The 15,300-nt window shown below is 43.8% G+C and overlaps 1 protein-coding gene across 1 annotated transcript in view; it reads right to left on the bottom strand.

Annotated features, from left to right (window-relative positions):
• The window catches only part of LOC132590481 (synaptotagmin-13-like), a 37,248-nt gene extending 22,465 nt beyond the window's left edge, over window positions 1–14,783 (bottom strand). Inside the window, exon 1 of the mRNA XM_060263390.1 lies at window positions 14,268–14,783. Coding sequence (XP_060119373.1) covers window positions 14,268–14,450 — 183 coding nt within the window. The 5' untranslated portion in view covers window positions 14,451–14,783. The remainder of the gene's footprint in view (window positions 1–14,267) is intronic.
• Window positions 14,784–15,300: the final 517 nt, after the last annotated feature.

Raw genomic sequence — 15,300 nt, 5'->3', positions numbered from 1 at the left:
AGGTGCCAATCCTCCAGGGGTGCCCCAAAGAAGTGCTGAGGTCTCTGTGAAACCCAAGTGCAGGGTGGCAGAGGACCTTGAGGCCTGGCCTCACAGCTGGAGAGGGGGATTGGGAGTCCTGTTCCTCTCAATCTGAACCCCGGGACTGAGCAGGTGGTGGCAGCGCGCCCAAGGGGCAGGAGGAGAAATAGCTCCCTCCAGGAGTTGGCGACTCAATAGGGAGCTGACGGGACCGGGTCTGAAGGCAGAATCGGGCCGGTTCCGTCACACTTGGCGGCAGCGGTGGGATAAGAACAAACAGAGAACTTGATTGGCCAGGCATTTTTGTTTTTTTTTATATGTGCAAGCACCCAGAGGAAGCAACAGCGGTTTTGTTTTATTTTCGGGTCAACTGGAGTAGGGAAAGTTTAGTTAGTTAGGATGGAGCGTGCTAAGAGGCTGGAAATCCTGGAGATGACAAAGCCACAGCTCCAGGAAGAGTGTGCAAAGCACAAGCTGGAGTGTGACAACATGACTGTAGTAGATATGACAGACCTCCTGTTGGAGTATCATAAGCATGCAGGGGCACCTGCAAAAGTGCCCCCTACCCAGTCAGAAGCAATTTTGCGGCTACAGATGGAACTGGAGAGAATGCGTATCGAGGCGGACCGAGACCACAGACGGGAGGAACGAGAGAGAGAGGAACGACAAGCAGAGAGGGATGAGATCCGCAGACAGGAGGAACGAGAGAGGGAGCTGAGACGAGCTGAGATCCGCAGACGGGAGGAAAGAGAGAGAGCTGAGATCCACAGACGGGAGCAGGAAGAGCAATGTCGCCATGAGCTTGAGGTGCTACATCTGGAAGCTGAACTAAGCAAAGAGATCCAAGTCACCCCCAAGGACTTTGCAGTGTACCAAGAGGGAGAAGACCCCTCCATATACCTCTCCAACTTTGAGAGGGCAGCCAAACAGTGGGGGATTGCAGAGGAGGACTATATGTCTCACCTCTGTAGCCTCCTGACTGGAGAACTCTCAGCCATCTATCACAGCATGCCTATGGAAGATGGGGGGATAACTTTTGCGGCCTATAAAGCCACTGTATTTAAAAGGTTTAAACTGGGGCCAGACCACTCCCGAAAGCAGTTCAGGGGTTTGGCTCCACAAGAAGGTAAATCCTATTCTGAATGTGGGGTAATGAAGGAACAAACAGTTCCAGTGTTATTGGGCCAGGATTTGTTGGTTGGCCAGTACTCTATCAATGCTGTAACCTGCAGCCAAACCCTCAGAGGAAAGTGGGGGGAGGAAGGCAACTTTAAGGAAGCCACCTCACCACCAACCAGGGAGGGGGAAATAGCCCAGGTTACTGAGGACGAAGAGAGGGCAGTCACCCAGGAGGGGGAGGACCAGCCTATCTCAAGCCCTGGAGTAGGGTGTCCCCAAGGGGAAGAGGGGTGTAGCTTTCCCCAAGTGCAGCAAGAGGCTGTCGATGTTCCTAGCAAGGAAAGGAACCTGTCTAGCATAAAGGATGTGCATGCTGAAGAGACCAAGGTGGAGAGTGGAGATTTCACAGGAGGTTCTGAGAGCAGTCTGCCTGAAAGTTTTTCGACCCCGGAATATGTTTGAGAGTGAAATCAAACTTAGCAAAGAATCCCGCCCACTGGATCTGTTTTTCAGTCAGTTTTCTGTGCCCGGTGAGCGCTTCCAAGTCTTTATAGTCGGTCAAGATGGCACTCTAGCCCCTTCTAGCCATGACTGCTATGTTTTCAATGCGAAAGTTACTGCGAATACTTCCTTGTCCCACACCGACCAGTTGCGCTGCTCATGGGAGAATTTCTTGGAAATGTAAGCACATGGTCTCAACTGCCCTTCTGAATCTTTTTGCATTAATATTGCTCCTATGGCCACGTTAGAAGCATCGCATTGAACCACGAAGGGCTTAAGCTCATCCGTGTGTGTTATGACCAGCTCACTAGTAAACAAGTGCTTGAGTTTGTCAAAGGCTTTCTGGCAAGCCAGGGACCATTTCAATTTAGCTCTGGACTTTTTCGCTTCGGGGACCTTCCCTTTGATTTTTAATAAGTCTGTCAGTGGCAGCATTACTTGGGCGAACCCCTGAATGAACCTCCTGTAAAAATTTGGAAACCTGAGGAAGGATTGGAGCTGTCTACGTGTCCTTGGAGGTTCCCAGTCCAGCACCGCCTGTATTTTGGCTGGGTCCATCGCCAATCCTTTCCCAGAAACCCGGAACCCTATGTAGTCGAGTTCCTTTTTGTGAAACTCACACTTGGACAGCTTAGCATACAGCTTGTGCTTGTATAAAGTGGTGAGCACTTTTCTTACTAACTGGACATGGGAGGGTAAGTCGTTCAAATAAATAATGATGTCATCCAGGTACACCCCACCCCCCTTGTACAGGTACTCTCTTAGGACTTCATTGATAAAGTTCATGAACACCCCTGGGCCCCCCCATAGTCTGAACGGCATTACGAGATACTTGAATTGTCCCATTGGAGTGTTAAAGGCGGTCTTCCACTCATCCCCCTCCTTAATCCGCACCCTAAAGTAAGCATCCCTTAGGTCCAATTTGGTAAAGATGGACCCTTCTGAGACAGTGCTTAGCAGATCCTTGATTAGGGGGATGGGGTAAGCATTTGACATCGAAATCCCGTTTATCCCGTGAAAATCTGTACAAAGTCTAAGACTCCCATCCTTCTTTTTCTAGAAAAGGACGTGCGCGGCATGTGGAGCGGTGGCCCCTCTTTAGGTTTTTGTCTATGAACTTTTGCAGTTCCGCTTTCTCTGCCCACCCCATCGAATACAGCTTGGCCTTAGGTAGCTCCTAGCCAGGGATGAGTTCGATGGCACAATCGGTGCTTCAATGCGGGGGCAATTCGCTTGCCTCCTCCTCACTAAACACCCTGTGCAAGTCCCTGTACTCCTGGGGAACAGATTGGATCTCTTCCACTGACACGCACATTTTTTCATTCCTGGGGGGTGAGTTGGGTCCCCACTTCTCTGACCAATAGTGGTTTTTGCACCGGTTGTTGGTGAAGTCTATGGTCTGCGTCTACCATTGTATGTCCGGCTGGTGCCTGGCCAGCCACCCAACCCCTAGTACCACTTCAAATGATGAGGAGGGGGTGATCACGAAGACCTCCACGTCCCAATGCTCATCTATCCCCACCGGCAATCCCTGAGTCTCCTCTATGCAGGGTTCTCCTCGCATTATTGACCCATCCATCTGCTTGAACTGGATTGGGTGGGGTAGGGGCGATCGCGAAAGTCCGAGAGCGTCCACCAATCTTGGGGTGATAATCTCTCTCGTGCACCCCGAGTCAATCAGAGCTCGGGTGTGCATGAAGCGATAAGCTTCAGGTTTATCAAAGTCAAAGGGATAAAGAATAAAGATCCAGTTATTCTCACCCGTAACAGTGCCATTAGATCCATGACCTGCCTCCCGGCACCTCTCAGTGCAGGTCGCTCTCATTTTCCACCGGCTTGATCCCCCACGACTCCTCACTCAGGTTGTCTAAAATTATAGTATCCTTGTCAAGCACCATCGAAGTTGTGGTGCTACTGAGACTCGATTCCTTCGGCTTGATGGGGGTCTTCTTTGGCCCCGCCACTGTCGGTTTCAAATTAAGGGGGGGACTCGAGGCTTCTTCGGGCAGTTGGCAGGAAGATGGTCGGGGTCACCACAGCGGAAGCACTTGCAACCTGTGTTGGGCTTGGGGTTCCCCCTTGGGTCGTTCCCTTCTTTCCATCAGTTTTGCCTCCTTGCCGAGCCTCACGTCCCCCCTTTCCACCTTGCTGCAGTTGTTGCTAGAGGGCCATGTGTTTCATGTTGGTTTCTACTTCTCCTGCCAGCTGCACCCAACCCACCAGCTTTGTAGGGCGAGCTTGCTGAAGGGCGCGATCCAGGAGGCTGGCGTTGAGGCCACATTGGTACACCTCGATCTTCATCATCTCGCTCCAGCCGCAGACTTTGGCGCATTGTGCCCTGAAGTCGGCGGTGTACTCTCTCACCGATTTTGACCCTTTTTGCATATCTCGCAGGGCCGTGATGGCCTGGGTATCCTGGAGAGGGTCTTCATACTGAAGTAGTAGGGCTTGTAGGAAACCGACCACACTATCCAGTTTGGGGCCCTGGGTTTCGTACAGGCTCACGTACCAGTGTCTAGCGGCCCCTTTCAGTTTGGATCCGAGGTAGTCTACTCTGCTCGGGTCGTCAGGGAAAGTGTTCCCCCAGTAGTGCATGTAGCTGTTTGCTTGTATGGCAAAGTATTCTACCTCCTCAGGGTTGCCGTCAAAGGTGGCATCCATTTCCTGACTCCGTCCGAAGTCTCATGGTCCTGGGAGCCCAGGCCCGGGCACCGGTCCTCCGGGTGGGGCCGGGACCACTGGAGGAGCCGGCGCTGCTGGCAGGCCTGCTGGGGCCGTTGGGGCAGGTGGAGCGGGCATGGGCGGCAGAGGCGCTGGCTGCAGAGGTGCCGGTGTGGGGGGAGCTGGTGGACTTCTCCCGAAATCTCGTAGCCGCACTCAGTCGATCTGCCGCTGTACTTCCCAGGCTATGAACCTGGCGTTCGCCTGGATCTCGTCCCGCAGTTCTTGGGCCATGGTCGCCATTTCCCCCCTCACTTTCTTTAGAATATCTTTCTCCTTGGGAGGGCTCCCATTCTCCTCCTCCGACTTCAATCCGCGGCCCCGGTCATCGTCTGACGTTGGTTCTCCTCTCTCATTGTCCTCCCGATCCGGGCAGTCATTTCCTTTTCCCCCAGGGTTGCCGCTCTTTCCCCCCTGGCTCGGCCTCGTTAAGAGGGTCTCGTGGCGTGCCGGAGTCTCATCCATCAGGGTGGTGGAGGTTCGTGGCTCCCACTTCCGCGGGGTGATGAATAACTCCTGGATGTGTAGTGGGGATCCATGCCCCGACGATGTGCCAGGGGAGAGTTTTCACTCCAGTTAATCCAAAGGGTTCAGTGGGTTCTCTGTTATCCGGAACTTTTCAGCCATCTGCTTAAAAGTGGCCGGTTCAGATAAACTCCAAATATGGGATCAGTTCCAAAATGTCAAGTGTGTGGATCTCAAAGTAATCAGTCCTTGATTTGAAACAAAGTATGATTTATTTGATAATCCAGGTTTGAGCTGAGGATTGGAACTGATACATAGTAACAGTGAAAGGCATACTTAAAGGTGACACATCAAAGCATTTTCTAAACAAAGCTACATTCTCTAAACAATGCTACATTCACGTGTGAAGAATCACACGGCAATCTCTTATCTCTCTTGTGGTTTCCTTCCTTGAGGTCAGGCCTGAGAACCATCCCTGACAACCATCCCTGGAGGCACTTTATCTTCAAAGAGCAAATTCTTGCATTTGTTAGTAAAAGCGAGAGGTGCAAACTACCCCTTAAATATTGTAAGTGCTCTGCGACATCAAATGAAGGGCAGGGTATAAATCCTATTCTTCTTCTTCTTCTTCATCATCATCATCATCATCATCATCATCATCATCATCTTTTCTTTTTGTCTTCTCTTCTCCTTTTTGTGGAATTGCACTAACTATATTTTCTTTGCCTCTCATGCACTGCTGGATCTGACCCACTCTCCATAAGGATAAAATGCTCTTGCTTACCCTGGGATACTTCCCTGCCATTGGTTGTTTATAACTAACCTCTCTTTTGACAATGTAAAATATTGCACAAGAATGTTTTATTGCAAAGAAATATGACAAAGCTAATTTCCCCCTTCTTCTTCAGCCCTTTCTCTGTCCATTTTTTAAAAAAAATTCAGACAGCTTGCAGGATTACCCAGTTAGACATATGTGAATTTTTTTGGCCACTTTAAAAAATCAGCTTCATGATTGGCTAGTCCTTGTGCCAATGGACGCTGTACACAAAGCCTCTGACTTGCAAACCAAAAAGAATGGGTTCCTCAAGCTCAATTCTTCACAGTCAGTTGTATTAAAATGGGGTGAAAGTAGATCAGCCACAGGTTTACTTAAGCCATGTACATTTGGATGTACTCTAAAACAGATAAGCAAAGCCCACATGTGTTTTAATGTCCCTAGGCTGGGGTGGGTGGAGGGAACAGAAACAAAAACACTCACAAAAATTAAGAAAATTAATTGATGCACCATTAGTCACAAGATCTGGCCATCACTGCAATAAATACAGTCCACAGGTGCCTGAATCTTCCTGAGCCCTTTAAAAAACATTTTTAAACAAAAAAAAATTAATGAAACAGAGATAAAATAGCCCAAGCAAATTATTGTTTTAAAAGGCAGTATAACTCACTCTTAAGAGCTTAATAGAGCACAGACATACATAGCATCCTTGAATGCTGTATTTACTGAATGAGGAAAATGGCTCCTCATTTGCACTGAGAATGTTGTATGCATCAATCTTCGGGTGCTGTGGGAGGAGGATTCATTTGGTACCCTCCATATAGAGAAGGGTTGGGAAAGAAGGGATAAGAAAATAAGAAGGACCCTGCTGGATCAAAGCAGCTATCCATCTTATCCACCATCCTGTTACACACTGCGGCTACCTAACAAGGCACAGAGGTTAAGACTTTCCCCATTGTTACCTCCCAGCACTAATATTCAGAGATTTACTGCTTCTGGATATTGAAGGTCATGCTTCCTTTGGAAAGTCCATCTCTAAATGTGAAAGTCCTTAACAAAACTGATAAAACCAATCAAAGCAGGAACTCCAACTGATACTAATAAATTTTCTCCCATTCTTTCAAACTACTTAGCATGACAAGTTCTAGAAATATGGACACTGTTCTCTTATTACAGTCACAGTAAGTGCTAGGAAATTCTATTTCAAGCTTAAACAGAAAGAATGAGAACATCTTCCTAACTGTAATGAATGGGTTTTATTAAGCTTTGCTGTCTTGTTAATAATACATGCAGGCAGAGCCATGCAAGAAGCATGCTTTGGAACCAGGTCATTTGAATACTAATCTGCATATCTGTTTAGAGACTTTTGATCCCCAAGATATGGCATTAAGGTATGCCAGAAGAATAGCTCTTTCAAGCCTCAGACTGAGAACACTCTAGTACTGAGAACGGAAGCAAACAAAGCATCCTTGGGTGTCCTGCCAGGTTGAAAGACAGTGTGCAAATGTTTTCAGTAAAATATGTAAGTAAATTCCTTAGGCTATTGTCTGCACCTTACTAAAATAAACAACATGTGGTTTGTTTATTTATCTACAGTCCATCTACTGTATTCTGCTCTTTTATCCATTATCTTGTGTGACTCAGCCCTAAAGCAATTGCCCTGCAGCAACAGATTGCAGATTTGTAAATCCTAACCTAATCCCAGTTCAGAGTATGTGCTATCATGCTGATGCAGTCATAATGCAAGAACTACCTTTACTGGAAATGTATTTAGCCACAGTTATGTTTAAGTGATGTAAGCTCAGCAAGGATCTCCTGAGCATCAGTAAGAATCATTCATGATTCAGGAACAGGGATACACAGTGCCCCAGTGGCAAGGTGGATTACAGCACTTAGACCATTCCTGAAGCAGTGAAATTCTGCACATTGATGTTTTTAAATCTGCACATTATGTGAAATTTTCCACAGTAGATTTTTTTTCTCACCAGGCTAAGACTTGAAGTTTTCTCCTTCTTACTGTTTCCACAAGTTTTGTTTTTTTAAATCTTGGGTACGAACTCACAGTTTTTAGTCAGGAAATCCTAGAGGCCAGAAAGTTATTTACCTGCCATATATACATTCCAAGTTTCACTCATGTGTGCTTGCCCCACTTACCTCATTCACTCTTCTCCAGATGCATTCTCATTTATTTATTTTTTTATTGCATTGTTCAACTGTCAATATGAGAGGTCTGACATGAGACCTTCCCTGGTCAACCCAGGGCTGTGGGAAAGAAGTGGAACTTAATGTTTCTTTGTAAAAACCATTCAATTCTGAAATGGCTTTTCAGAACACAAATTACTATTTTAGAAGCACTGGTGTTTGCACTTCGTAAGTTGTACTGGGATCCATTTTTTGCCATTTCATGGTCATGGAGGGGGTCTGTGGTTGAGGCGCAGTGATGGTTGTTAATCTCTTGCATTTCGCACACAGTTGGACTAAGATGACCTACTCTCTGAATCATGGATGCTATGATTCTAGGCCTTGAGTGTGTTAGTTTCAATGTACACTTGTGACACCCATGTTTATGCTATGGGGAGACAAAAAAAGAAGGGGGAAGCAAACAAAAATAAAAGAGTGAGGCACTCACACTGATGGAGGGATGCATTTAAAATTTAAATGGATAACCTTGAGGCAGTAACATACATGGCCAATCAAAAAGGTGCTTCTGCATAGCAATTGCATTACAATGCTACCATGCATGCTTGAGCAAAAAAAGAGAAGGGGGAATGGTTGTGTCAGTGGGCACTGCATGCTGGGAAACAAACATTCAGAGTTACTATGGAAATCACGTGATGGGTCAAAGCCTCACTCTAAACATGAGAAATGCTGTGGAAAAACCTACTTCAGAACTACTGCTGCAGACTCATGGCATTGAGTGGGAGTCCAAAGTGATGCCAATGAGGGATAAATGGATATTGTGGATGGTCATAAGAACATAAGAGAAGCCATGTTGGATCAGACCAATGGCCCATCCAGTCCAACACTCTGTGTCACACAGTGGCCAAAAAATTATATATATATATATATATATATATATATATATATATATATATATATATATATACACACACACACACACACACACACATATATATATACACACTGTGGCTAATAGCCACTGATGGACCTCTGCTCCATATTTTTATCTAACCCTCTCTTGAAGCTATCTATGCTTGTAGCCGCCACCACCTCCTGTGGCAGTGAATTCCACATGTTAATCACTCTTTGGGTGAAGAAGTACTTCCTTTTATCTGTTTTAACCTGACTGCTCAGCAATTTCATCTAATGCCCACGAGTTCTTGTATTGTGAGAAATGGAGAAAAGTACTTCTTTCTCTACTTTCTCCATCCCATGCATTATCTTGTGAACCTCTATCATGTCATCCCGCAGTCGATATTTCTCCAAGCTAAAGAGCCCCAAGCGTTTTAACCTTTCTTCATAGAGAAAGTGTTCCAACCCTTTAATCATTCTAGTTGCCCTTTTCTGGACTTTTCCCAATGCTATAACATCCTTTTTGAGGTGCGGTGACCAGAATTGCACACAGTACTCCAAATGAGACTGCACCATCGATTTATACAGGGGCATTATGATACTGGCTGATTTGTTTTCAATTCCCTTCCTAACAATTCCCAGCATGGCATTGGCCTTTTTTATTGCAATTGCACACTGTCTTGACATTTTCAGTGAGTTATCTACCACGATCCCAAGATCTCTCTCTTGGTCAGTCTCTGCCAGTTCACACCTCATCAACTTGTATTTGTAGCTGGGATTCTTGGCCCCAATGTGCATTACTTTGCACTTGGCCACATTGAACCTCATCTGCCATGTTGACGTCCACTCACCCAGCCTCAACAGATCCCTTTGGAGTGCCTCACAATCCTCTCTGGTTCTCACCACCCTGAACAATTTAGTGTCATCTGCAAATTTGGCCACTTCACTGCTTACTCCCAACTCCAACTCCCAACTTCATTTATGAACAAGTTAAAGAGCATGGGACCCAGTACTGAGTCCTGCGGCACCCCACTGCTTACCGTCTTCCACTGCGAAGACTGCCCATTTATACTCACTCTCTGCTTCCTATTAATTAGCCAGTTTCTGATCCACAAGAGGACCTGTCCTTTTACTCCATCACTCTCGAGCTTACTAAGGAGCCTTTGATGAGGAACTTTATCAAAAGCTTTCTGGAAGTCAAGGTAAACAGCATCTATTGGGTCTCCTTTGTCCACATGTTTGTTCATAAAGAGATCAGTCCTGTCATTCTTGACAAGTAAAAATTAACAGGAGTCACAGCAATCAAAAACAGTCTGTGGGGTGCAATAGAACCTCGGTTTCAGAAGAGAAATAGGTCTAAAGCAGAGATTCCCAGCCCTGTTGAGGCTGAGGTCACTTTTGGAATGCTGAGGGGTAGTGAGTGTCAGCACAAATTGCCTGCCATCAGGTGGAGGTGTTGGTAGGATCAAAATCACGCATTCTGTTATGATTTCCAGAAGAATCAGGTTAGCCTTCTTTAGGCATTAAGTATATATCTTAACTATATATATGAATGACATCATTTGAGCAGTAGTAGATATGGTTTCTGGAATGGGTCCCGTATATAATCCACAAAATACCTCAAGCTTCCATTGCCAGTGTCATATGGAATACCCATGCCATCCTCTCTAATGCATCAATCTACATCTAATGCATCAAGTGATATCCTGTTCTTATGGCTTGAGGAAAGGGGACTGACTCCATTGTGATTGTTGTTTATTAGAGTTTCCTCCTAAACCAAACCCATTTGTTTATATGCTGCTGTATCATTTGTTTCTCTCTTGTCTATCCATGATCAGACAGTTACTTTTCATTGCTTTTTAAAGATAAATCAGGAAAGATTTCTAACCATTTCCACCAGTCTTGCACTTCCCTGTGCCTAGAATATAGCTCTCAAAGCACCGTCAGAGATGGTTCAAATCTTCAAGCTTCAAGGAAGTGCTGGTCAGTCATCCCACATCTAATACAACATCTGAACTGGGTGCCTAGCTTGTATCCATGGATATATCCATGTAAGATATCTAGATTCTTTCTCTGGATGTTACCTTAGCAGTCAGATTCCTGTCTCCAGATCATCCTTAACATGCTTAACAGTCCTTTGAGTCTGGTTCAAGATTCTGATTACTGTTTTGATTTCTGTGATTTGTTGTCACCAAGTATGATTTGGCAAAAGTGTACATTCAAATTGATTATTAATAGAAGCATATTTTGCAAATTGTAAAAGGAGTCATAGATGCCTGCAGATAATAAAATGTCCCACATAATATTACACATGAAAATAGGCTCATTTTAAAAACACATTGTCTATTTTTAGATCTGATCATGAAGTTGGTTATGATTCATTTCTGGTCTTTGAATGGGCTGGTATAAATGGCTAAAGTTTCTACATTTTATACATTGGTGTTTGCAAGCAGCACAAATGTTCAGATATATGCTTTTGGCCTTATTGGAAGTCAGTGTATTTCTCTGTGTTTGCATTGTATATCTTATATCATATAAGTAGAACTGGGATAATTTTGAAAATCACTACACAGATATGAACTATTATTATTGCTATAATTTCTTACCAAATTTCTTACCAGACACTCCACTAGGCAATGCATTGATGTATAACAACTGACAACCCCCATGAGAGCCATACAGAAGCACCATGGGGACCAATCCACCCCTTTAGCTGCGTCTATTTATCTTTATTGTGCCTACTGCAAGCTTTCCTTCCCAAATAGTGACAGCTGATGATTTTAAAAGAAAGACTCTTTCTTTTGTGAATGGAAATGTCACATGTGAAAGATCTGTGTACTTAAGGTATAAAATATAAGGGTCCCTATCAATCTATAGGGCTTTAAGTTATCCTTCTGCTCTCTTCTCTGGGACTAGCAAAAATGAAGGCAATTGTATGCTAGACTGAACAAACATAAGCTGAATGAATACAACCTTCTCATTATAAGCCAGGCTCTTTTCAAAATAAAAATGCAAAACCAACATTTTTTTTTAACAATATAGCTTGCCCACTGTCAGACTAACTGAGTCCCTTATATTGACAAGCCTGAAAATATCTGTTTCAAATAATGTTATTTTTCCACTGATGGGGGACAGCTAGAATGTAAGTGATGGGCGGAGGCATTGGTAAAAACAGAAATGGATGAAGTACCTCCCACACGATTGGAGACTCTGACTCTAAAACAAACATTTGGGAGGAAGGTTTGTTCTGGGCAAAACAGAAATGTTATTTATTCCAAGAGAAAATATCGGAACCATGCAGGAAAGTTGTCTTCTGCCTTCAGTAACAGACTGAAAGCTACTGCAAATGTAAAATCACAGGCAGATCTTTTGTGTCACTCGTCACACCAAATGCAAGACAAAAGAGTAAATTCAAGACTAAAGATGGGATGTAATTAGATTACTTTAATGCGTGCCAGGTAGCATGAATGCTGTGGCCTGATCTAGAAATAAGGTTGCAATTTTATGGACACTTCTGGGAAACAAGCCTCCTAGAACTTGGAATGCATAGACATTGTTCCTAATCTCAAGTACAACAGAATGGCTCAAAAAGGATAGGAAATAGTGGTAATTCTGCTATTTTCTGGGTTCTTTTTAAAAAGGACAATAGCTCATGGGCTTTCGTGAACAATCTCTCTTTTGTGGATGTGAAATTAGGATTGTAAAGCACTTTGAACATGAAAAGTTCTGAATATTAGAGCTGACAGGCTGCTTAAATTTTGCTGAAGATAATGGGATGGTGACATAAAAAGCTGTCATAGACCACTGAGCTAGTATGATGTACTCCTGCTACCAGCAAGTCTCAAGAATGGGGCAGAGCTTTTTCCAAGGCCTGCTAGAAATCCCTTTTTAACTGGAAGGACTGAACCTGAGATCTTCAGCATGCAAAGGATTTGATTTATGGCTGAACTATACCCTTGCCTTTAAAAAGGTCCTGTAAAATATAGGACTTCCCCTAGGTCACTGAAGACTTGTGCAGACAAGAAGGTCAAGATAAAGCATGCAAGACTGCACCTGTTAACTGTGGACTTCATAATGACTATAGCATGGATATTCAGATATGGGTAATCCAGGTTCAATTCCTCCACTCAGCATTGAGGATCATGAGTGACCTTTGCAAGTAATGTTTGTTGAAAGATGTTGTGGAGCTGAAATGTCTCTCTGAATTCCTTGGTGGGTGAGTTACAAGTTACAATAATCACAGGTTTTTGGAGACATGGTATTTGAAAACTTGGCCAGAACCTGGAACATGATCATGAACATATCTATGAGCATGAAGAATGAACAGATTTCAGTAAGCTAATCTTGCATGCTTGTGTTGTTGTTGCTAGAACTGCAGAGCTTTGTGCCTAGTCAACATCATAGCCTTGTTCTACATTCAGGGACATCTGGCAAAAATAAGTCATTAGAAAGTAGTAAAAATAGTATCACATGCTTATGAGCAAGGATATAGCCAACAGTAACACCAACATAAACAATATATCATTGCAACCACAAAGCATAACATTTCACAATATTTTATAGCCAACCTGAGGGCAGGTTCACAAATTCTATTATTCAGGTAGAAATCCCTTTAGCTCCTACAAAGTAACTAACAGTGCAATTTTAATCAAAACTATACTATTCTAAGTCCTTTGAAGTCAAGGGATTTAGAAGGCTGAAACTCTGCAAAAGATCGCACTGCTAGAATTAGAGCTCTATATTCAAAATACCTAAGGATGCAAGGTATTATTTACTTCTAAAGCATTCTTCAATGGCCAGTGAAATAGGCTGTGAACATGATTTTTTCTGATCAGCAACCAAGACTAAGAGAATTATTCACCCATGCCTGTTTAACAAGTCAGTGACTGGGAGAGAACATGAACCCTTATCTTTAAGGTCTGACTCCCAATACTAATGGTCTACCCTCATTCTCTGACATAGTTTATATGGTTATTCCGTTCTTACTCATAATTCATCTAAACACTGAAATGCTTCAAAAAGATTTGGGAATAGCTGAAATTGTACTCTGGCCCTTGAGTTCAGCTCACAAGACAGGACAATAGTAGACTCACCACCATTATCCATATGTTTGTCATTATTAGGTTTCTAATGATGTTACTGCCTTGTCTTGAAATCTCCCCAAACATATCTTGATATGTCTCACATATTTCCATCATTTACCATGCCATATATCATATGACAGTTTTAAACACTAAAACACTTTTCCTATGCAGCAAAAGCATATATGCATGAAGATGGAAAGATCAATAGGTATTATAAAATATTCAGATGCAATTACTATGATTTGATTTTTTTTCTGCCTTAAGTCCAAGGTTTGGTTGTATGCAAATGAAGCTGGTCAGACCACCCAGACAGATGGTGATTTCTCCCTGTCTTTGCTATCACTGACTTTAATAAAAACAAAGGCTGGCTGTTGCTTTGAGAATGCCACAAGCCACCTGAGCCCCCTTTTTCTCCTTCTGTCTTTTTTCTGCTGTGAAGTCTTGCTGTACCCAGAAACCTTACAAGCATAGCTATAAATCACATTATTACGCACTGTGCCTCTGAATCTAGGGAAGAATAGCAGAGTGAATTCAACAATGTGTTTTACCTGCTGGACTGTCTGCAGAATTCTGGGTTTGGCATTTTCAGTGTCCAGGTCCTGCTCCTTGTCTGAGGGTCCTTTTCCAGGTCGCTTACATTTGCACAAGCAGGTCAGTCCACATAAAGCAAGGATGCTGGTAGCAGTCCCCAGGGTAGCTCCCAGAGCAATCACTGGGACAGACAAAACCATTGTCTCCGACTAGGACCCACAACTTTATTCAAGCAGCACGATTCTCATTCATGTCTTTGCAGATTTCAGCCTCTTTGGAAGAGTGCAATAGATTCTCTCTGGCAGTTCCTAGAAAAAAGTGATTCACGAGAGACTAATGACTTACTCTTCTTTTGTAAGGCAATCATATAACCTCCCCATTCTTCCTGGTGGTATTTGTAGCTTAATACTCCAGGAAAAACAAGCAGGAATAGAAGAAGTAGCCGTTCTAATGCCTGCAGTCCCTTTAAGACTGCAAGCAGGCAGCTTTCATTGAAGCTCATTTCCTGACTCCATCAGGAAAAGTCTGATGTGCGATAGAGGAGTCAGACGTCAGCAAGAAGGGGGTGGATCATGCTAGCCAACTCACAGAAAGTGCATCCAAACCTGTTAAGCAACCCTGTTGTTGCTTCAGATGCAAAATGTGTTTTAATGCTACCAAGTTGGGGTGGCTTTTTTCAACTTCAAAAATTCATGCTAAAAATGATAGTAATTTGCCTTGCTGACAGCTAGGTTCAGATGCCCTCCTTTCATCTAGAGATAAGGATATAACAGGTGATTTCTCATGCCTTTCTAAGAAAAATTAGTCCAGCCAAATCTGGCTAAAGTCAACATAACTCCACTGTGGGGACCAGAGCACATAAACATATTGTTCTTCCTTTGGTGCAGGAAGGATCTGTCTGTATTCCATAGGATGTAACTGGCTGCAGGCATAATGCCCAGTTCTATGCCACAGTTACTGGAGCTAACAAAGAAGCTTTATCAAAGATTTCAGGTTTTCATGGCTGGTAACATCATTAGGGTTTGTAGAATCTTTCGGGATCAAGTGCCG

Source organism: Heteronotia binoei, unplaced genomic scaffold, assembly GCF_032191835.1.
Source record: "Heteronotia binoei isolate CCM8104 ecotype False Entrance Well unplaced genomic scaffold, APGP_CSIRO_Hbin_v1 Chromosome633, whole genome shotgun sequence".
NCBI lineage: Eukaryota > Metazoa > Chordata > Lepidosauria > Squamata > Gekkonidae > Heteronotia > Heteronotia binoei.
Note: the sequence above shows the minus strand (reverse complement) of the source record. Positions and strands in the feature narration are given on the sequence as shown.